Source organism: Aulostomus chinensis, chromosome 3 (assembly GCF_037954235.1).
Source record: "Aulostomus chinensis isolate RoL2024-O1b breed Wild chromosome 3, RoL_Achi_v1.0, whole genome shotgun sequence".
NCBI classification, from domain to species: Eukaryota; Metazoa; Chordata; class Actinopteri; order Syngnathiformes; family Aulostomidae; genus Aulostomus; species Aulostomus chinensis.
Window position 1 is genome coordinate 20,529,899 of NC_141322.1, and position 21,347 is coordinate 20,551,245.

A 21,347-nucleotide genomic window follows, 5' to 3' on the forward strand; every position below is an offset into this window, starting at 1 on the left:
TTCCTTTAAATATATAAACATTTGTGTAATATCATGTGACGAGCATCTGCTCTGCAAGAACGGTGTTGTCACTCCCTGCAGTTGCCGCATAGTTGCCCACCAATCATTCACAGCCTAATAACTGTAGTTAGAAAGAGTTGTGAAAAGTTCAACCTCCCTGCAAATTTGTTGTTCTGCATATTTCCGAGTGTTTATTTCCCTGGAACTACCATGGTGTTATGCCTACATACTTAAATCAGACTCGTGCTTAATAAAGCGCCAGACAAACAGCTGCGTGCTCACAGTTTGTGTGTGTGTGTGTGTGTGTGTGTGTGTGTGTGTGTACGCGTGTCCTCGTGGACTGACAAAGACAACAGTGTTCCCTGTTGGAACAACAAGTCCTTCAATGGCATGAGGAGCACGCTAACAATGTCAGCCATGCAGTGACCTCACATGAACCCAAAAACAGAGTTTGTGTTGCAGAGAGAATTGTTGAAAGGACATCCTCCTCTTACATCATCGCAAAATCACGTTACACCAACGCTGACATCAGTCGTTAGTATGATTTTTCTGTCTAATTTACCATTACATTTCACTGCTGAAATCTCTCCAGACACCGGTAATTCATTTCTTTCAGTAAAATGAAATATAATAAGGTTTTTTTCTTTAGCAGAGCCCTGCCAAAGCCTGTGTCGAGTCATGCAGGTTTCTCTCTGTTCAACACATCTGCCACATCCATTCTTCGTGGATTCCCTCAGGTTAGTTCAGTGGAATCATGCAGACTTTGAAAACAACCTCCTGAAAGGATCTGTTTACTGAGTGTTTATTTTGGATCAAACTTAGCCTTTTATTTTGTTTTGTGGAAAATTTGATTTCCCCCCCCCCTTTTTTTTGGGCTGTATGTATTATATGTATTCAAAATATTTAGGAAATGGCAGACTTTGAATGTGTATTGAATATAAAGTTCTGTTTGCGATTGAAAATACAATGCATCACTGCTTATCATTTTTTGGGTATTACAGTTTATTATTGCCATCAACTGGAAGAATTTTACTTTGGTCTAAGAAAACAGGGACACTCACGGCTGCAACGATCCCAATTGGGGACTTTAGTTTATAATAGATGTCGTTGATGTAAAAGCAACTTTTGTTTTTTTCCTCTTGAGAAAGGTGTTTAATCTGGTTTTTAATCTAGTGTTTAATCTGATCTACAGACCTTTGAGGGTTCAGACATCATAGCCACTATTGCACAGTTCAATATCCTGTTGGTACAAACTCAAATGAATTAATAGTGATTCGAGTTCTAGCTCAGTAAAACAAAATTACCTGGAAAGTATTTTTTTTTTTTGTCAAGTGTGGTTTTAATTCATTACATCAATCACTTGGAATTAAGAATCACATTTTAACATTTCCTGCAGCTACAAAAATCCATCCTAAGGAACACAATTTGATATTTTCCTGGGGCGCTGAGTAGAGTCACGGTTGAACAGTTCCTCTCCGTGATCTGTTGGTTTCACTTCATCTTTTTCAAATGTTGGTACGTCTCTGTTCTCATTTTGTTGACTGCTTGTCGTTAAACTCTCCTCTGATGTTTGTAGCTTCCGATCTTTGGTCTGTGACGGGGGCTTTCTTTTTTTCTTCTTGGTGGCGTGGTACTGTCGGACAGCGTTCATGACATCAGCAGCAGACCAGTGGTGGTGGGTCAGAGCATTCTGCAGCGTGAACGCACCGTCTCGGGTGCGTCGAACTCCCTTACAGACGGCCGTGCTGCGCAGCTCCAGTCCGATCTCATGCACTATTTTGCGCAAATACTTCTGAGTTTCGTTTAGGCACTGAACCTCTGTGAGAACATGAAAAACAAGAAGATCAGTAAGGGTTTAGAAAATGTTTGAATAGCTAAATGAGAGTTTAATCTCAGGTGATTTACCTAAAGTGAAGTGGGGCAGCTGGAAGCGAACGCAACGCAAGCCTGTCAAAATAGGAGGCGACTTTCCATCTGGGCCAAGTAAACCCTGCACAGCAATCTCGTAGGCTTCCTGGGAGCGCATGTCCACGTTCGAATACCTACCGGGGAGGAACACAACCAATCTGCCTGCATCATCATGTTGCATGCGGACAAACTGTGACACATCACATTTATGGACACATAATCCAGTATAATCTACATACATTAATAGTGCCTTCTGATTGGCTCCCTGCAGCACTGCCAAAAGTCTTTCCAGCTTATCTTGTGTGATGTGATCTGTTGAGCACAACAAAGCACCACAGTTAATCAATCAGCACAGTGGAAATGAAGCATTATCATGAATAAATACCAATAATCAATACAAACTAGAGCGAATCTGAAATCTGTTAATCAAATGTAGCTAAATAGCTGAAGGCTGCATCAGTAACGAGCTGTGCGATCAATTAGAATGATCAGTTCCTATAAGTGTAACAACAGAAATGATGTGATTGTAGGTGAATGCGTTTGGGAAATGGTGCATACCGTAGGTGGAGCTTTCCACAGTGTCACCAGTGTGAGAGAAATCGCGTGCTGCTGTCCCGAATTCCCCCTCCAGCGTGTAATCCTGAAACACCAGAATTACAGCTGGTTTTGTTATCCTGATCACATTTTTTCATTTCACACACAAAATAAGAGAAAATCAAATTTTACCCTGCTAACTTGTGATTTGTAGAGCTCATTCAAGGCCTTGTTTCCATTTCCGACAGCGAGAACTAAAAAGTTTAAAAGGTTACAACAGTGTTGGGTAAAATCAATCTTTGCATGATGCTGTTTTTGTTTGTTTTGTTTTGTTTTGGTAAGTTTTAGAGAAAAATAAAGTCCTACCTAGAACACCGGAAGAAAAGGCATCCAGTCGGTGGCCGACGCCAACTCGAATATGCTTGAATTCAGGTCCAGTTACTACAACACAGAGTACATTTCATTATCAATACACCTGCTGATTACTGACTTGATTCAGAAGCTCGTGTGACAGCATGAACTCCTTTAAGTTGCCGGTTTTAACGGATTGTCAGACTACAGAAAACTCAGAATGTCACATCTACAAACACATACAAACAATAAATGCTGCAAATGCCACTAAAACATCGAAATGTTTATTTCGTTTTTTAAGATGGGAACGAGGAACTGAAACTGTTCCAATAATCCATCAGTAGCTTGCTTTCCCTCGCCTGCGTGCATATCTGTTCTTTCTATCAACGCCAGCAGGTTTAGCGGACAGCTGCTTCTTTCACAAACTCAGCCAGAAACCTGGGTGTCATGATTGATGAGCAGCTGACCTTTAAGGTTCATGTGGCCTCAGTTTCTCGGTCTTGCCGTTATGCCCTCTACAACATCAGGAAGATCAGACCCTTCCTGACCCAACAGACCACACAGATTCTGGTTCAGGCTCTTGTCATCTCACGCATTGACTACTGCAACTCTCTTCTGGCAGGCCTCCCTGCATGCTCATTCAAGCCTCTGCAGATGATCCAGAATGCAGCAGCACGTCTGGTCTTCAACCAGCCCAAAAGGCCACATGTCACCCCGCTGCTGGTTTCTCTTCACTGGCTTCCAGTGGCAGCCAGGATCAAATTCAAGGCACTTCTCTTGGCTTACAAAACAATCACAAGAACGGCTCCAGCCTACCTGGAATCCCTGATCCAGGTCTACTCTCCTTCTCGCCCACTACGCTCTGCATGCGAAAGATGCCTGGTGCTTCCAGCCCAGCGCTGCTCCAAATCTCTAGCCAGACTCTTGTCTTCTGTTGTTCCCAAATAGTGGAACGAACTACCGAACTCTGTGTGTTCTGCTGAGTCCCTTTCTACTTTTAAGAGACAATTGAAGACTCAATTGTTCAGAAAGCACCTAGGCACTTAACCTGACTCTTCTCCTCTTTGTCCTGTGGGGTAGAATAAGTCAGAGGGTCCAAGACCCAGCACTTAGTGATTATGTAGCACTAATTGTGTTGTGTGATGTTGTATGTTTGTCAAAAAAAAGGGGGGGGGGGGGGGCGCGACACTTCTTCTGCCACTAGATGGCGGTACCTGTGACCAAATCACAACTGAAGCACTTTTGCGCTTCCTATGGACTTCTCCTTAATTAAGTCTAAATTCTTGCTTGTGTTGTACGTCGCTTTGGACAAAAGCGTCTGCTAAATGAAATTGTAGAATTGTAGAATTGTTGAAGATGATGACGTCATGAGTCTGCGCTGTTGAACAGGAAAAGATAAGAAGTAAAGTGATTTATTTGAACGTGATCTAATGTTATTATCCGACATGTAGACCTTTTCCACAAGGCTCTGTGCTTGGACCAATCCTCTTTACCCTTTATCTGCTTCCTCTCGGTCACACTATTAGGAAACACTCAATTTATTTTCACTGCTATGCTGACGACACACAGCTGTACTTACCAATGCATCCTCATGAAATAAATCAGCTGACTAAACTGGAGGCCTGTCTAAAGGAGATAAAAACTTGGATGACCCATAATTTCCTTCAATTAAACTCTGATAAAACTGAAGTCACTGTCCTGGGCCCAAAACATCTTAGAGACACCCTATCTAATGAGACAGGTACCCTGGAAGGCATTACCTTGGCCCCCAGCACGACTGTAAGGAACCTAGGAGTTCTCTTTGATCAGGATCTGTCCTTTAATGCCCACATTGAGCAAATCTCTAGGACTGCTTTCTTTCATTTACGAAACATTACTAAGATCGGATACATCCTGTCTCAAAAAGATGCAGAAAAACTCGTCCATGCCTTTGTCACTTCCAGGCTGGATTACTTCAATTCCCTCCTACCAGGCTGCACCAGTAGGTCCCTAAAGACTCTCCAGCTGGTCCAAAATGATGCTGCCCACGTGTTGACGAGAACTAGTAGAAGAGACCATGTCTCTCCTGTACTGGCCTCTCTGCATTGGCTCCCTGTCAAATTTAGAATAGAATTCAAAATTCTCCTTCAAACATACAAAGTCCTCAACAGTCAGGCTCCTTCATACCTGACAGAGCTCATAGTCCCCTATTATCCAGCTAGAACCCTTCGCTCCCAGGATGCAGGGTTACTGGTGGTTCCTAAAGTTTCTAAAAGTCGAATGGGAGCCAGAGCCTTCAGCTATCAGGCTCCCCTCCTGTGGAACCGTCTCCCAGCTTTGGTCTGGGATGCAGACACCCTCTTGACCTTTAAGAGCAGACTTAAGACCTTCCTTTTGATCAGGCTTATAGTTGGGCTGCTTAGGCTGGCCTTAAGATATGTTGCTATTGGCTTAGGCTGCTGGGGGATCTCCCATGGTGCACTGGGCTTCTCTCTACTCCTCTCTGTCCTCCTATACGTGTCATACATAAATCATACTCATATGTGTTACTAACTGGTCTTCTTCTCCGGAGCCTTCGGGCTCCCCTCATCCCAGATCCCGGGTGCTGCTGGAGGAAGCTGCAGACCTGAGGAGGCTCAAGCTGCCACCCGTAGCTCCACCTGCTCACGTCCCCGTCTGTCCATCAGTCTCTTCCCTTTCTCTCTCTCTTTACCTCTGTCCCTCTCTTTCCCTCTGCATATCTGTCTTCCTCCATTATCTGTCTTTCCCTCCAACCGGTCAAAGCAGAAGGCCGTCCCCATTGAGCCTGGGTCTGCTCGACGTTCCTGCCTGTTAAAGGAAGGTTTTCGTTGTCGCTGTTGCAGGATGTGCTTGCTGATGGAGGATTGTTGGGTGTAGATTCATTGAAGGAGTGTGGTACCAGACCTGCTCTACCTGTAAAGTGTCATGAGATAACTTTTGTTGTGATTTGGTGCTAGACAAATAAAACTGACTTGACTTGACTTTTATCTACCTTGTTTCAACAATGTGTCCATTTGAAACCAACTATTTTTTTCCTCATTGAATACTGATCAGGAATCAATAAGGGAACCAACTAAGAGTCTGACTCGTTATCAGAATAACTGTCGACTCATATGAGTCACAGCTGCAGCTCTGACAATGATGTTCTTGTGTCTTGCACTGGAACAATGATAAAAAATGACTGTGACTGGTGACTGAATCAAAGATGTTGGCTGATGTGTAGTTTGTTTTAAATGCATTATTATACATGGACAAGATTATTCCACAGTGTCATGAGTTGAAAACAGACCATTTAACACAAAGACTACTTTCATACTATGAAAACATCTTGCTGGCAGGAGCTGTGTTCTTGAATCAAGCGGCTTATGACATCAAAAACAGACTTCTCTGAAGCTGTTTTATTTCAGCTTTTTTACCAACTGCATCATTTGAATCATTTGTTGAATCAGACACCTATAAGTGACTGTTAATAAATCAAGTTTCCCCACTGAGGGATGAATAAAAGTTTCTTATCTTACATGCCTTTATACAGCAGCCATTTAAACATATAACAACAGGGTAAACACAGGCGTAATTAATAACATTAATGATAGCACCATTCTGTTTAGTGTGTCAGAGCTACAGCCAGTAACAATAAACGCTAAACAGAACGGATAATTAACGCTGTTAGACACACCTGGGTTTGCCCTGCAATGACATGTCAACATGAGTGTGATTAAATGATGGGAGTAATTATTTGCACAACTAAACAACTTCTGTCTGGGGGCACTACAGTGACCTTGAATCTGACCTCAAACAGAAAACTGCGAAATGCAGGAAAATACTGTATTCAGTGACTGGCGACTTTGGTGTGAGTAGGTAGGAAGTTGTGTGTCACATGGTGAGACACAAACCCAGAGGATGCTTGGCCAACACTGGAACACAGGCTGCGGTGAGCCGCCGGGGTGCTGGAACGTCGATGCCTGTCGCTGGAGCTTCGATGGCAGGCTGGATGAAGAAGCGGACCTCCTTAGGAGCAGGCAGCGCTGGTGTAGCATTTATACCTGTAATACGTGTCAAACAACCGTCAACGAGATCTTAACAATTAACAAAGTAAATAACCGCGTTATGTTCGAGGAAGACTCACCTTTGAGGAGATTGGTCTCGATGGTGTCTCGTACCAGTTTCCAGTGGACACCAGAGGGTTTATAGACACAGAACATACCCTCGAACCTCCGAAACATCCGAATAGCCGGGGTTGCCATCTGTATCTGTAAAATCAGGGTATCCCGAGTCTGTAGAAACGCATGGTTAAGCACACAGCGATAGTTTGTTCAGCGAATAACAGCGTGTACACGCATGCGCAGTTGGTTGGCAGTTTGTACATTCGTATAAGCTCGTTAGAGATACCGCCGCCTGCTGGAGCGGAGGGTTGTTAACGACGGGGGTACGCGGAGCGATAAAAACTAGTTTATGTTATGTTTGCTTAACGCCAGAGGAGGAATTTATTTGGTTCAGGTATTTGTGGGAGGGAGGTTATTAATTTTGAGAGGAGTGATGGAAATAATCTGGAGGGTGGCCAAAAGATGACATCAAGTGGTGTAAACCCGCAGAGAGGAAGAAGAAGAAGAAGAAGAAGAAGAAGAAGAAGAAATCAACTGGTGGACTAGCTAATCCAAATCTGGACACGACTGTCGGCAGCTAGCAAGAAAGGATTTGGTAACCGTAAAACTCTGAATGTTATAACCCTGTGTTTCCCTGTGTCTTTTGGAGCAGCATGCTAATAGATGTAGCTTTGGGTGTAAGTCAAGCGCTGCTAAACAGATAATAGCACAACGGACTAGCTAACACCAACAAGGACACACTCACTACCGAGTTAGTTATCTTCGTGAAAAGATAGAAAATGTAGCAGCAACATGCTATAACTTATTATCTGCATGTGTTCCAGATAAAAAGAGAGCATTCATTTAATGCAGCAGCGCACATAAGCGAAGGGGTTCAAATTAGAACACAACCCCTGTCATTTCCGCTGCTTCTTAAAGAACATCACCTAAAAACTAGTACCGCAGTATCCCCTTGTTGTAATTCTCTTGCAAGTTTATAAAAGGGTTTTGGATTGGTTATATGAATGGATGAGATCTAAATATGTGCTCCAATACAGTAGTCGAAATTTTTTTTTTTTTATTAATGCACAGGCAGGAAAAAAGGCCGGAATATATAGAATTAATAATAGTTGTAAGTTTTAAGGCTTCTTAAAATATCACCAAATTTTATTGCTATTAAAAACGGGGTTCCTTTTAGATTTGAAAAGAAACTACAATCTAAAAACAAAAAACAAAACAAAAACTGTCCAATAATAAATGTACTCAAAGAAATCTGCCATGGGCAGAGCAGGTTTTCGTTAGTATTTTTCTTTATTTAATTTGACAGCAGTTATTTAACTTTGGTGAGTGAGCTCGATGCTGTTTTTCTTTTTGTCTTCTATTCATATGCTGTATCAAGGACACTGCATGCTGCTACTTTCAAGACTTAAAATCCAATACATCCATACAATGTTGTTAATGTTTTGTACATTTTTTACATCATCAGTGTTCTTTTAGGTCATTTTCAGACTGTCTCATACTTAACAATGCATACATTCTGCACATATTTGCTTTTGTTAGTAATGAGTCAATATATCTTACAGCCACGTTACTTTCAAAACACATCCCTCAGCCTGAGGGTCTCAACCTGGCATTCCCATACCCGCGGTAACCAGAGAACCACTGGTAGGTCAGTCATATGACACAGAGGGAGCAGCAGACATAGAAAAGCTTTCCCAGCAGCCTAAACAACTTTCCCTGGTGCTCTTTTTGTTCTGTCATAATGCAAAAGGACACAGGTTTTCTGTCACAGATGATCTACTTGACGGTATACTGACATTTGAGCTGTGTAACACTAAAACATTATACTTGAGATGACAAACGCACAGAAGAAACAAGCAGCATGAAAGTGGATGGATGTGAGCCGCTAGCGAAGCTACGCTAGGTTGTTCGTTGTGATGGTAGAGTTTCAAATGAAAGCTTAGCTGGGGTATTTAGCATTAAAAACTACTGAGTTAATCAGTTAACTCTATAAAACAATCGTCACCCTGTTTTGTCACAATTCACTGGTTTGTGACAGACTGACAGAGAAAAGTAAACCCCCCCCCCCCCCGCCTCTTTGTGTGAGCCACAAACTGCTGAGGAGGCTAATAAATCATGGTATACGAACGATTACAGTGAACAGTAAATCATTTCAGACTCGTAACATTTGGCTAAGTGAGCAGTTCTGGTCTTGCTCTTGGTCTGCAGGTGTGATGTGCGTCCCGCTGCGGTGGGTGCTCTGGGACGTGAAGGACACCCTGCTGAAGGTGCGGGCATCTGTGGGGGAGCAGTACTGCAAGGAGGCTGAACGGATGGGTCTGAGCTTCAGTCCTGTGGAGGTGGACACGGCCTTCCACCAGGTCTATAAACGGTACTCCAGCAGATACCCCAACTATGGCATCTCTCAGGGCATGGATGGACAGTCCTGGTGGACAGGGGTGGTGCGGGACACCTTCTCTCTGTGCAGGGTCCATGACCCAGTCCTGCTCAACACAATGGCCCACAACCTTTATCATAACTTCTACAATGCAGAGAACTGGGAGGTAATGGAAAAAAATCTCATTTTAAAAAGCTATATTTGCATTGCTTTGTTCAAGTACATTTGCTTTTTTGTTACTGGAACTGCGTATGTCCTTTTTTTCAGGTATTTCCGGACTCCAAGACAGCTCTGGAGGACTGCTCCTCTCTAGGACTGAAGCTGGGAGTGGTGTCCAACTTTGACAGCCGTCTAGAGGCGATTCTACGTGTTTGTGGGCTTCTCCCTCACTTCAGCTTCCTGATAACATCAGAGCTTGCGGGTGTGGCCAAGCCCAATACGGCTATCTTTGACCAGGCCCTGCAGCAATGCGGCGTACCAGCTGCTAGCGTGGTTTATATCGGGGACAACTATGTGAATGATTACCTCACCCCCCGGTCTATGGGGATCCACGGGATCCTTCTGGACAGAAAAAACAAGCATAACCAACGCGGCGTTCCTCCAGAGCATCGGCTCTCGTCTCTGGAGGGGCTCCCGTCTCGGCTCCAGCAGTACATGCACTAAAACGGATTTCTTGAACTTCTTTAAATGTGTGAAATGCAATTAATATATGAATTATATAAATATTGAACCATGACTTTTAATGATCATGTGATTATTTTTGTAATTATTGTATTGTCTCGTTGCAAAAGGCCTCGTTGCGATTTTCCTCAGATGTGTCAAATCAGTGATTTTGAGTTGAAGAGATTTTTATTGTAACTTGTGTTGTTTTTGTACCACAGTTCTCTTGATTGGTGTGTATTTTTACTCAGGAGCATCTGTGATGCCTCAAATCTCATAGCAGTCGGCTGCTAGTCCTGACTGACTAACCCGGTACGGCTAATGAAAGCACCCATAGAGGGCAATGATGGGGTGGAGTGTTACCGAGCCACTGGCTTTTTTGTGTTATTGTTTGTAACTAAAAGCTCTGGAGGAGCTCTGTCAACAGTGGAGAAGTTAACCCTGATCATGTCTTAGTGACTGAAGAGGAAAACTAGCTTCCAAGCTAAAGACGTGTCACTTGAAAATGTGAAGGTTTTTTCCCACAAAATAAACCAAACACATTTGAGAGGCAGTTTTTTTTTTTTTTTTTTTGTTCGTACACCATCACTCCAGTCAGATTTGTATTGAAATTTCCTGCATTTTGACCAACTAATCCATCAGCAACCAGCTTGTGGAATAAACAAGTCTTTTCTGATTGGCATAAACTGTCCCTGACGGCCGCCTTTCATCGTCTAGTGAATGGTTTGTTTCAGATCTTGGCGGTGAGGAACACAAGGCAGAGTTTGCTAACCCTAATACTTGTTTAAATACTCTTATTTCAAACCATCTGGTCCAGAGCAGATACTGGGGATGTTGGGCCGAGGATCAAAAGAGCCTGACGAGAGGGAGCGGAGGAAAACGACCAGAATGGCACTGCAATTGACAGCAGAGCCTCTTATGGGGAATAGGGATTGACGTGTGTCCAAATCAGATTTAAAGACTTGGAGAGAATTTCCTGATGTTCTCTAAACACTTCTCAACTTTGAGCCATGAAATGTGAATCAAAGGAGCTCATCGTGAAACCTTGATGTCCGTTTCTTGACACGTTTCACCTCTTGTGCTTCTTTGTCTATTGTGGCATATTATATATCTTGAGGGAAGCAGCAAGAAGAGCTGCTTAACTCAAAGCTGGTTTTGCAGCTCAGCCAGACGGCTCTAAAGGGCTCTGCAGAAATCCAATTGCAGACATAATGGGATTGTAAACCAAAAACGAAGCTCCTCATTGCAGCGGAAGGGAGTAGAAGGTGCAACGTCGTACCGGATGTGCGCGTCTCAGTTTTATCTACTGAACTAATGTTTCAACATAAATGGGTTTCGATTTTTTTTTCCTTTCAGGCGTGTAGAAATGACTAATACATTAAAATAAACCCTGAATGGAAACATTAAAAACGAAAAAAGGGCTGAAACGTTTCCCTCAGCCATAAAAGCACTCAAGAGTTCAGCTCTTTGTTGGGTTGTGCCTGAGGTTCATGTAGGCATCTCTGGATCTTTCAGTGGAAGAGAAGAAAATAAAGAAGAGCAGAGCATCAGAAAATCAGGGTATTTGAAGTGGGGGGGGGGGGGGGGGAGACACCACTCCCAGCTTTCAGAAGTGAAAAGAAGGTCACGCGATGGATCAGATGAGAAGATCCCAGAGAGAAGGAGCAGCAATCAATAAGCAAATAAATAAAAATGTAAAAAAAATAGGCACACACAATTGCATATTTAATTCTTCATTGGAAAACAGAAAACAGGTCTTCCAACTGAGACAACACAAATCAGACAATGTAAAGGGTTCATCAGTTGGATCCCCTTTTGTGTGTGTACATACATTATATATATATATATACATATATATACACATACATACATACATATACACATACATATATATACATACACACACACATAATACATACATATACACACACATAATACATACATATACACACACATAATACATACATATACACACACAGGATTTGTTGTCGTGTGTTCTCCATATTTACACATTGATATTTAACACACATTCTGCAATAATGCAAATAGAAGCTGTAAACAGACAGAAGTGTGTCACCCCCTCTGAATCTTTTGGCATCTCTGTACCGTCACACTCTTTTCACAGTAGAAGCTGCCACGTCCACAACAGTTCCAAGTCAGTTTTTAAAAATGTATTTATATCCCTGCACCTGCAATTTGATAGTAAACGTTCAATTTTTTTCTCTCTCTCGCTCTCGAAAAGCCTTCAGATTCGAATCAGAGGTAATGCTATAACGCACCACACTCCAAATAAAAAAACTTTTTGTGCAAATCTAAAAAGAAATAAAAAATAAAAGCTGTGATTGACGTGCATAAAGCAATTTGGCATCTCTCATACGTCGATGCATTTAGAGGTGACAAAATATTAAGTGCAATATGAGCTTGCAACAAAGAGCCACAGAATCACATGGCCACCTGTGACGTGCTCGTGTGATACAGTTACAGCCTGTCAATCAAAAACCTCTGATGAATCTACAGCTCAGAATACAAAATTAAACTGACGTATTTTAGCCTCAGTAGGATTATTTGAAATAACAATGCTCTTCAGGCTTATCACAACTGGAATATTTGCCTTTTTTTTCCTTCACCTGAAACCTTTGTGACGATGAACGTCCAGATGTATCCAGAGTGTTAATCCGTTTAATCTGCAGTCGATCCCCCGCTTCCCTACTCTGTCAAGTGAAGTGAGTTTCTTCTTTAAAAACAGACACTAAAACGTGTAAAGCATCAGCGTCCCCTGTGCTTGTAGTTCTGAGAAGTGTGCAAGATTATTAAAAGACATAAAAAAAGGGAATCTGGGGTTCTCCGACTTCAGTCAATGAGTAATGATTGTCCCGCAGCCCAAAATCAGCTCCTGGTGGATGATGATGTCTCCTGTCCTCCAGCCACGAGCAGTCACCAGGAGCAGCTTCACCGTCAGAGCGCTGCACAGTTCGATCGTGTATTTCCACACGTGCTCAAACGTACGAGTCTGTGTTAAGAGACGTCGTGGAACGTTTAAAAGTCCTACCATATTTGAGGCCTACCCCAAGTCACGTAGATGATGATGATGATGATGATGCATCTCCGCCTGCAGCCAGGTAAGCTTGAGCAGATGCACTCCGAAGGGTGTGCGGGCCCCTCGGGCAAGGAAAAACTAAAGACACCATGATGCAAGCAGCACATGTTCCAGCTCCTCCTCTCCTCAAACTACTGAAAGGGAAACAATGAACAACTATTTTATTTTTTCGTGCGAGAATATAAGATCGTCAAAAAGACTTTTGAATTGCACAGTTTGAATTATGATGACAAATCACAACAAATCCCTCCCACGATGTATAAAAACATACAACATTCATGAGCCACATAAGATCATTTTAAACTAAACTGAAGACTGACTTTGGATTAAACATCTTTTTCTAATCTGAAGTTAAAAAAACAATATAATGTTCAGTGGAAGGTATAAAGAGTGTAAGCGTGGTCTTCGATGCAGACGTGACATGACAAAGACATTAAAAGATAAGATAAATAAAACAGATAATCCGTGGAAATTGAGACCAGAAAAATTCAACTTTAAGATCATTTATAAAATTGAATTTAGGACTTTGTCAGGGCCTGCAGACTTCCTGATTATTATTATTATTATTATTTCTACTACAATTATTCTCATGGGTTGATCCCATGCACCAACACTTTCCTGCTGCCACAACCTATATGTGTGTGAGACCACCTCTAAAATTCCCCAACAAATGCAGTATTTACGCCTACACTGGCCCAAAATAAAACTAAAATAAGATCTACTCTTTAAAAAGGATTTATTCAACAGAGAAGAACATGGAATTTACTGACAATAAAACCATGAAGTGCGTGGATGGCAGCCTGACACTTCAATATTGAGCTGCTGTTTAAGTTAATATAGAAGGGACATACTGCAAATGGTTACGTTTCACTCGTTCGTTGCTGGACGCCCTGACTCAAATCATTCAGTTCGTACTTTTAACCGGTGAGTTCTGTTATTCAGCAGTGATTTAGTTTCTCATACAGAAGCTGATTTGCAAATGGAAATGAGACAAGACAGAAATGGTTTACCGCTCTCTGTAGGACAGCGGGAAGCCCCACCCTTAAGCATGTTGACAGATTTCTCTGGTACGTAGTGATGCGCACGGCTCCGCCTGCGACAGTCCTGCCTCCACCAGCAACTACAGGACGCAGAACCCATTCAATAAATCACAAAGAAATAAAAAAACAGGCCAATTACAGAGAAAGGAGGGATTTGTTACGTTTAGAGAAAATGCCATTATATTTCAGTGATCCCGCTTACTTCAAAAGTGTACACAACACCATGATGAGGACACACCCGATCACACACAGCACCAGCACTGTGGCAACGGTCTGCTGTCGGTGATTGGTTGCTACGACAGCGAGCAGGTCTGCGTGCTCACACCTCATCCCAACAAAGCCCGGGTGACATCTGCAACAAGGTGTAAAACCAAGAGCGTGCACAGGATTACAGCACTTCTGGCTTCTAAATACGCAACACTTTCACTCAAGGAAACGCCTGCAAATTAGATTAGGAACATTTTTATATTTAATTGTGTGCATCATGAATCAGCTGAGTTTACTGGTCCCAGAGGGGACAGTAAGTGAAGATGCCCCAAGTTCCAGTTATGCAAGTATGTCACAGTGTTTAGGACTGAACAACCTACAGAAATAAAAATTGTCGATTTTCAAGGCTAATTTGAGAATTTCCACATCGATTTGTAAAGGGTATTATTTTCCAAGCACACACAGATTATAGCATCTGTTTTCACTCCTGAATCACTGACCTCAATCACCCACATTTTATTGCCTTCTTTCAAGAGTTATATAATCCAAATATTCCAGGCTGTTAACCAACCAGACCACAAAGACCTGTCACAGATTCATTCCAAAAGGCCTCAAAATGAAGTTGAAGAGCATCAGAAGAGGTACATACATACACACACACACACACATATATATATATATACCAAAAAAAATGTTTCAACTTACACACATGCAGGCGTTTCCTCCAATATCAGGAAACGACACGTGCCGTGGAAGCAGAAATGGCGATGGGAATCTGGACAGTCGTCAAAATGAGACCGAACAGCCGCCGCCACAAACTCTGTGAGGTTATAAAACAGAAATGGTCTCGACTTTCAGCGAGATACAGAGAATTGGCCTTCGTTCATGAAATGCTCGACTCTACAAATATGTTCTGAGATTCTTCTCAGCCCTCAATTTAGTCTCACAGACTGCATGAGGGATATCTGTAGCTCCCTGCTCCTGACATATTGAGCACCTCCTGTAACTGTCACTTCACCGACGTTTGGAAAGATTCAAATGTTACAAGTGGAACACAGCAGATGTCGGTAGCAAAGCGTTTCAAGTAGACATCAGGCTTTGCTTCCAGTCTGTGAGACTCATCAAAAAAAAACTAAAACTTCGGGATCGTGTTTTTTGCTTAAATGATCTCATACTGAAAGATATTAAAAGAAAATTCCAACATTTTCCATCCTAAGCATGATTAACTATGTGTTTGAGCTGAAATGACCTAAAGGGACCAACTACAGCTGCAACTATCACGCAGGGCAACCTTGAAACAATCACAAAATAAATAATTGTAATTGCAAGAAATTTGGGTGAATCTATGCATAGTTTTAATTGTTTAGAGTTATTTTAATCTAACTTCACTTCGGTCATAGCACAGAGTCTGACCCAGGTAACTATCATAAAGCCTAAGCCTGCCGAGGCTTGAAACAATGTTCCAAATCCTCCAGCTGACACCCACGCCACCGACGCAGAGCAAAGTCTTCAGTTACCAGTTGTGTGTGGATTTGTGGTGGCTTTTATCTACCACTGTACCTGGGAGGGATAATTAGGGTGAAGAAAATTCAAAGAGAGACTGCATACAAAAGCCTGCATCCATTAACCTACAGGACAGACAGGAAAGCACATCCCTACAGGAACACCAGTCCTTTACAAAAAAAGCTTTCCTGCAGCCTAGTTGTTTTATTCTAATTGTGTCACTTTCAAACACAAATGACGGGACAAAAACGTCTCATTAATTGAACACCCAGACAAGACAAATTCCTAGGGAACGGACTCCAACAGAAGTCAGTGTTGCGGAAGCAGCCGGAACAGATGACCCAGTGTGAGAAGGAGGCTGAACACGCAGACAGATAGTTGCATTACAGCGCTGGTCACACACTCCATTCTGAGGGTAAATGGGCTTTTGGATTGCAGCCTACACGTATTGTCTCCTCCTGTCAGACACTGAAAGCCCTCTGTTGTCTTAGAGGCATCTGCCTACCAACCCCTCCCTGTTTCCATGCGAGTTTGGCAGTCGGATGAGGCGAACACTGAGACAGAAACCAGCCTCTAGGGTGTGCCAGGTGATTTTCAGATCATATTTCAAAACTTAAGGCAAAGCTTTTGTAAAAATGTTGGTATACATACTCGTATACGAGGCTCATATTTGGCCACAACTGCAGCCCTCACTCGTGCTAAGAGGATTCGTTTTGAGTGTTCGCCTCAGTGTCTGCGTATGTTGGTGAACTGCAGCTCAATAGGAGAACGCCTGCTGTGGAAGTAGTGTGAAATCCTGGAGAAAGCTTAAATGAACCACCAGCAATAGGGAAATTGACCCATTTGCCATCATCTCCAGAGCCAGACAAGAATAAAGATACCTTTCTCTCTTCTGTGCGTGCAGTAGAGAGCCGTGACCCACAGAGACCTGCTGACAGCTAGTTAGCTTAACACGATAAATGGTGGTGGCAGGGAAGTAACTAGCAAACCTCAGTCAAAAACAGTTGAATACATTTTCATCTAAATGGTCTTTGCTTGCATTAATATAATTACAAGTAGGAATAACATCTGCTAACATTATAAAGCATTGTAATTTAAGAACAAGATAGCCGGAACTACTTTCCTGACTGGGCGCACTGATTTTGTGCAGCATCTTAAAACTTAGTCCAAAAGAACTGAATATTTGCTGATGACTAGAAGAAAAACTGCCACTACTAATCATGGCCGACTTTGTAAGAGAGGATGAGCACTTGTGGGCAAACCAAGATCTGGAATCTGATATTCATGAAAGGTGTGCTAACACCTCCCACCTAGAAGCACTCTAGGCTAACTAGCAGTGAGCTCGCACATGTGGGTCTCAGCTCCCTAACCAACGTTCTATTATCTAGTCTTGCTCTGGGGAAAATGGCAAAGAAGCTTATTTCCTCAAATGTTGGATGTTTCTTTTAAAAAAAACAAAACATACTTTTGACTGGAGGGATGTTAGTGGTAGCGGCAGTCACAGTAGCGTTACTGCTGCTGCCAGCTGGGCTGCTTGCAGAGGCAATGGGAGCAGATGCAGCATTCGCATCAATGGAAATGCTGGCATCTAAGATTGTTGAATTATTCTGCTCTGTTCCAAATGTAAAGAGGGAGCCTGCAGAGAAGAAAACAAAGAGCTGTTAAAATGGCAACACACGATATCAGATATGGGTGCGACCGCAGGGAAGAAATGAGAAGGCTCGGGCAGCGACGCTCCCTTCAGAGGCAGCCTGACAGTGAGCTTTCCTCACATCTTTGCATAGCTTGTTGATCAGACTCACTTGTAACCAGAGGAATGTTAGTAGAGGTTGTGATGGTTGCAGCAGCCGTGCTTCTGCTGCTGGTGGCTACAGAGCGGCCGGCTGAGGTGTTTGGAGCAGCAGTGGAGTTTGTATCAATGGAAATGTTGGTGTCTATAATAGTCGAGTTGCTCTGTCCTGTCACGAACGTAAAGAGGGAGCCTGCGGGGGAGGAAAACGGAAGAAAGAAGCAGCTGTTATCATCAGATACAATCCCGAAGAGAAAAGTAATCCCTGCAGGAGTATGATAGCAAACGAAGTTCACTGAACACTCACCATTAAGTACCACAGACATACTAAAAGTACCTATAGGAATATAAAAAAAGGTATATTACTCTATTGTGATTCCTCCACAGCCCCACAAGGAAAACCAGGTGTCACACATTCTTTTGTGTCACTGAATAACCTGAGGGTCCTCTTCTCAGCAAATAGCACAGCTACGATCATGTGTCCTGGTCTTCAATGTGATATTGATGCTTCATTGAGTAACTGCTACCCATCAATAGTAACAGGGTCAAGCATCCACTAAAAGGATGAGACCAAAGCACTATAAATACATTCGGTCCGGGGGAGACACGCAATCTCATAGAAAACGTCACGTCAACACAAGAGCGCTGCTTCTAGGAATAAAAAAATAAAATAAGGTTGACAGTAATCTAGAGGGATTACAATTTTATTCTTACTTTTTTTTTTTTTTTTTTAAACATGCACCCATAAAATTTACATCCTAATTCAGATTAATTGCAATGAATAATAAAACAAATGATCGTGCAGTTTTACAATGCAGGACAGAGAATTAACAAACAAACAAAAAGGTCAATGAACAACTATTTTTTTTTATTATCTGTTTTTAATATCACAATGGTTGTTTGCCCATGCAACTGGAATACAGGGATTCAGGGGATTAAAAATAACCAACTGAAGGGACAAGAGAGAATCAGCACCAAACCCCTGACACTGAAGGATGGATATAAACTCAAATAACTATTTCTCAGGAGAAACACACACCCCCACCCCCCAAAAAAAGCAACCAAAAAAAAAAAAAAAAAACCCTCCCAGAAAGAAAACCCCAAACGAGCCAAACTCACCGCTTATGAGAAAAATTGCATCCCAGAAAATCCGAGTCATGGTGACAACTTGAGGGGTAAACTTGACGAGCAGTTTCGGTGAAATGCGGGTGTGCGGTTGTGGTGACAGACCTCATTCATTCGTCGGTGTTGCGGGCTCCTGGTGAAGAGCGGCGGGGACCCGCAGCACGCCAAACATTTAATCCGGCGAGGAGCGAGCAGACCTGGCGCCTGGTGTCCGACACACACATCGGATCCACTACTTACTGTCGCTTGAGGGGTCTTAGGGGGGAGAGGAAGTAACTGTGGTCGGGTTCTTCTTCCGCAGGAGTCCGCGTCTCCAGCAGGTTGTTCAGTTTGACTGCGTTCAATTGAGGTGTAATCCTGTCAGAGGCTGGCCAATTAGAGCGGGGGGGGGGGGGGGGGTAAATCAGTCACTGCTTCATTTATGTCATGTAAATAAGATGAACATGTGCAATATTAAAAAAAAAAAAAAAGATTGAAGACAAATGTAGGGTTGGGATCCAGCAGCTTCTCTTACTCGGTTTAATCCACGTTAGCAATGAGAGGACGGTTGATGAGCCTGCGAGGGCTCGAGTCGGACCGGGGAGGTTTCATTTAGGGACCGTCAATAAATTACACTATGAATGACAAACAAATAAATACGTAAATAAATAGAATTCTCAATATCTTCGTTCGAATTGGCCATCAACTCTTGGAAAGGGAAAAGTTCTACATGACTGACCTGAATAAAATATACCTTTTGTAAAATAGGTTTATTTAATAAAAAATATTTGATTATGATATAATTAATAGCTTTAACGACATGTGACCTTTAGTGACCCCAAACAAAGTTCGTACATCAGATTGTCTGGTATTTGATTGGATAACTAAAACACAACTAATTTTATACAATTTTATATATTTGCTGCCTCCTATATTTCATATGAATTCTTCTGTGTGTTTTGTTTTTAGATTCCATGTCATGTGAAGCAGAGACTCTAAATAATTACAGGATATATTTTCCAGACTAAGACAAAGATGACACACCAAGTCAAGTCAAGTCAGTTTTATTTATATAGCGCCAAATCACAACAAAAGTTATCTCATGACACTTTACAGGTAGAGCAGGTCTGGTACCACACTCCTTCAATGAATCTACACCCGACAATCCTCCATCAGCAAGCACATCCTGAACAGCAGCGAGGAAAACCTTCCTTTAACAGGCAGGAACGTCGAGCAGATCCAGGCTCAATGGGGACGGCCGTCTGCTTTGACCGGTTGGGGTGAAAGAGAGCAGGAGAGCGGGACAGAGACAAAGACAGATAATGGAGGAAGACAGATAGGCAGAAGGAAAGAGTGGGACAGAGATAAAGAGAGAGAGAAAGGGAAGAGACTGATGGACAGACGGGGACGTGAGCAGGTGGAGCTACGGGTGGCAGCTTGAGCCTCCTCAGGTCTGCAGCCTCCTCCAGCAGCACCCGGGATCTGGGATGAGGGGAGCCCGAAGGCTCCGGAGAAGAAGACCAGTTAGTAATACGTATGAGTATGGTTTATGGATGACATATAGGAGGACAGAGAGGGAAGAGAGGAGGAGAGAGAAGCCCAGTGCACCATGGGAGATTCCCCAGCAGCCTAAGCCTACAGCAGCATATCTAAGGGCCAGCCTAAGCCAGACCTAACTATGAGCCTGATCAAAAAGGAAGGTCTTTAGTCTAATCTTAAACATACAGAGGGTGTCTGCATTCCAGTCTGAAAGTGGGAGACGGTTCCACAGGAGGGGAGCCTGATAGCTGAAGGCTCACCACTGTTTATACAATTTTACCGCCTCTTCAATGAATGAATAAATATTTCAAGTAAGATGATAAAAAAACCTTGCTGATTACTTTTTTGAGACATAGAAAAATGTTTATTGTTGGGTGAATTATGAGGGTGAAACAAAACAAAGTCTGAGCCACATGTCTTCATTTAATTATTGCTCAACTGTCTGTGACCTTACGGTCAGTTATGCTGAGATTGTTTTTAAAAAATGTAATAGAAAAGAGCTGTATTTAATTTGTCCAGTCGAATAATGTCTGATATTGAATTTGAGTGTTTTGGAAAAACTGTTAGTATTTCCTACTCAAGTAGACTTTTCCTGTAAAATAAACTGAAAGCAGTTTTGTACAAATTAAATCAATAAATCTGTGCCACATGTGACCAACTCATCGAGTACAAAGAACGAATTGAATTTCAACAGCTGAATGTTAATTCTAATCACCATACCAAACAACTGAGACGCGGAGTGAAATGTGCCACATGAGCAGCAGGGACACAACAGCGGCCTGCAACGGCTCTACTTTGGCGCCATCTGCTGGAGAGTATTCAAAGAACTCAGAGGCCTTTTATTCTGACGATATTGTATTACACGATAGTGTTAATATAAAATGAATACATCCATTTTGTTAAGAGATTTGCAGAACATTCACTGTAAAACTTACAAAAAACATGCTTTTATGTTTTTGGACTGAAACAGAAATTTAAAAAAACCAAACAAACCCTGGAGCAAATGTTAATACCTTGAACGCTCGGTGAAACTACATTATTGAAGGTTTATCAGCACTTAACTGTTTGGGTAGTTTGGTGGTCTGGTGATTTCTATGTATTGTTTATCACTGCCCTCACTGATTATTTATTTTCG

General features: G+C 42.4%; 3 protein-coding genes across 5 annotated transcripts; 1 reads left to right on the plus strand and 2 right to left on the minus strand.

The window, feature by feature from the left end:
• Positions 1-996: 996 nt before the first annotated feature.
• trub2 (TruB pseudouridine (psi) synthase family member 2) lies at positions 997-7,168 on the minus strand. Its single transcript, XM_086199464.1, has 8 exons — positions 6,920-7,168; positions 6,687-6,836; positions 2,809-2,883; positions 2,635-2,696; positions 2,467-2,548; positions 2,148-2,220; positions 1,906-2,042; positions 997-1,818 (listed from the first exon to the last, which is right to left on the minus strand). Exons 1-8 carry the CDS (start codon positions 7,035-7,037, stop codon positions 1,412-1,414), a joined length of 1,104 nt encoding a protein of 367 aa, XP_086055590.1. The 5' UTR covers positions 7,038-7,168; the 3' UTR covers positions 997-1,411.
• Positions 6,839-10,809, plus strand: hdhd3 (haloacid dehalogenase-like hydrolase domain containing 3). The gene is made up of 3 exons (XM_086199466.1): positions 6,839-7,491; positions 9,105-9,439; positions 9,541-10,809. The coding sequence occupies exons 2-3, from the start codon at positions 9,110-9,112 to the stop codon at positions 9,934-9,936; spliced, it is 726 nt and encodes a 241-aa protein (XP_086055592.1). The 5' UTR covers positions 6,839-7,491; positions 9,105-9,109; the 3' UTR covers positions 9,937-10,809.
• An 839-nt stretch (positions 10,810-11,648) lies between these two features.
• On the minus strand, positions 11,649-19,248 carry tgfa (transforming growth factor, alpha). 3 transcript variants are annotated; one of them, XM_086200787.1, is made up of 9 exons: positions 19,209-19,248; positions 18,689-19,061; positions 17,877-17,906; positions 17,583-17,762; positions 17,246-17,416; positions 14,983-15,097; positions 14,273-14,422; positions 14,041-14,150; positions 11,649-13,164 (listed from the first exon to the last, which is right to left on the minus strand). In XM_086200787.1, exons 2-9 carry the CDS (start codon positions 18,726-18,728, stop codon positions 13,157-13,159), a joined length of 804 nt encoding a protein of 267 aa, XP_086056913.1. In that variant the 5' UTR covers positions 18,729-19,061; positions 19,209-19,248; the 3' UTR covers positions 11,649-13,156. The 3 variants fall into 3 exon arrangements, with proteins under 3 accessions (XP_086056913.1, XP_086056914.1, XP_086056915.1); XM_086200788.1 differs by lacking the exon at positions 19,209-19,248 and having other exon boundaries at positions 11,649-13,161; positions 18,689-19,087; XM_086200789.1 differs by lacking the exons at positions 17,877-17,906; positions 19,209-19,248 and having other exon boundaries at positions 18,689-19,083.
• Positions 19,249-21,347: the final 2,099 nt, after the last annotated feature.

What these genes read in the sequence shown, in the direction of transcription:
- trub2 (XM_086199464.1), bottom strand. Translation starts at nt 7,037, where the DNA reads ATGGCAACCCCGGCTATTCGGATGTTTCGGAGGTTCGAGGGTATGTTC. An exon ending in GTTGGCCAAGCATCCTCTGG is followed by an intron (nt 2,884 to 6,686) that starts GTTTGTGTCTCA and finishes TCTGTGTTGTAG; the next exon opens with TAACTGGACCTGAATTCAAG. An exon ending in GCTGCCCCACTTCACTTTAG is followed by an intron (nt 1,819 to 1,905) that starts GTAAATCACCTG and finishes ATGTTCTCACAG; the next exon opens with AGGTTCAGTGCCTAAACGAA.
- hdhd3 (XM_086199466.1), top strand. Translation starts at nt 9,110, where the DNA reads ATGTGCGTCCCGCTGCGGTGGGTGCTCTGGGACGTGAAGGACACCCTG. An exon ending in ACAATGCAGAGAACTGGGAG is followed by an intron (nt 9,440 to 9,540) that starts GTAATGGAAAAA and finishes CCTTTTTTTCAG; the next exon opens with GTATTTCCGGACTCCAAGAC.
- tgfa (XM_086200787.1), bottom strand. Translation starts at nt 18,728, where the DNA reads ATGACTCGGATTTTCTGGGATGCAATTTTTCTCATAAGCG. An exon ending in TAACATTCCTCTGGTTACAA is followed by an intron (nt 17,417 to 17,582) that starts GTGAGTCTGATC and finishes TCTTCTCTGCAG; the next exon opens with GCTCCCTCTTTACATTTGGA. An exon ending in GTGTTGTGTACACTTTTGAA is followed by an intron (nt 14,151 to 14,272) that starts GTAAGCGGGATC and finishes TGCGTCCTGTAG; the next exon opens with TTGCTGGTGGAGGCAGGACT.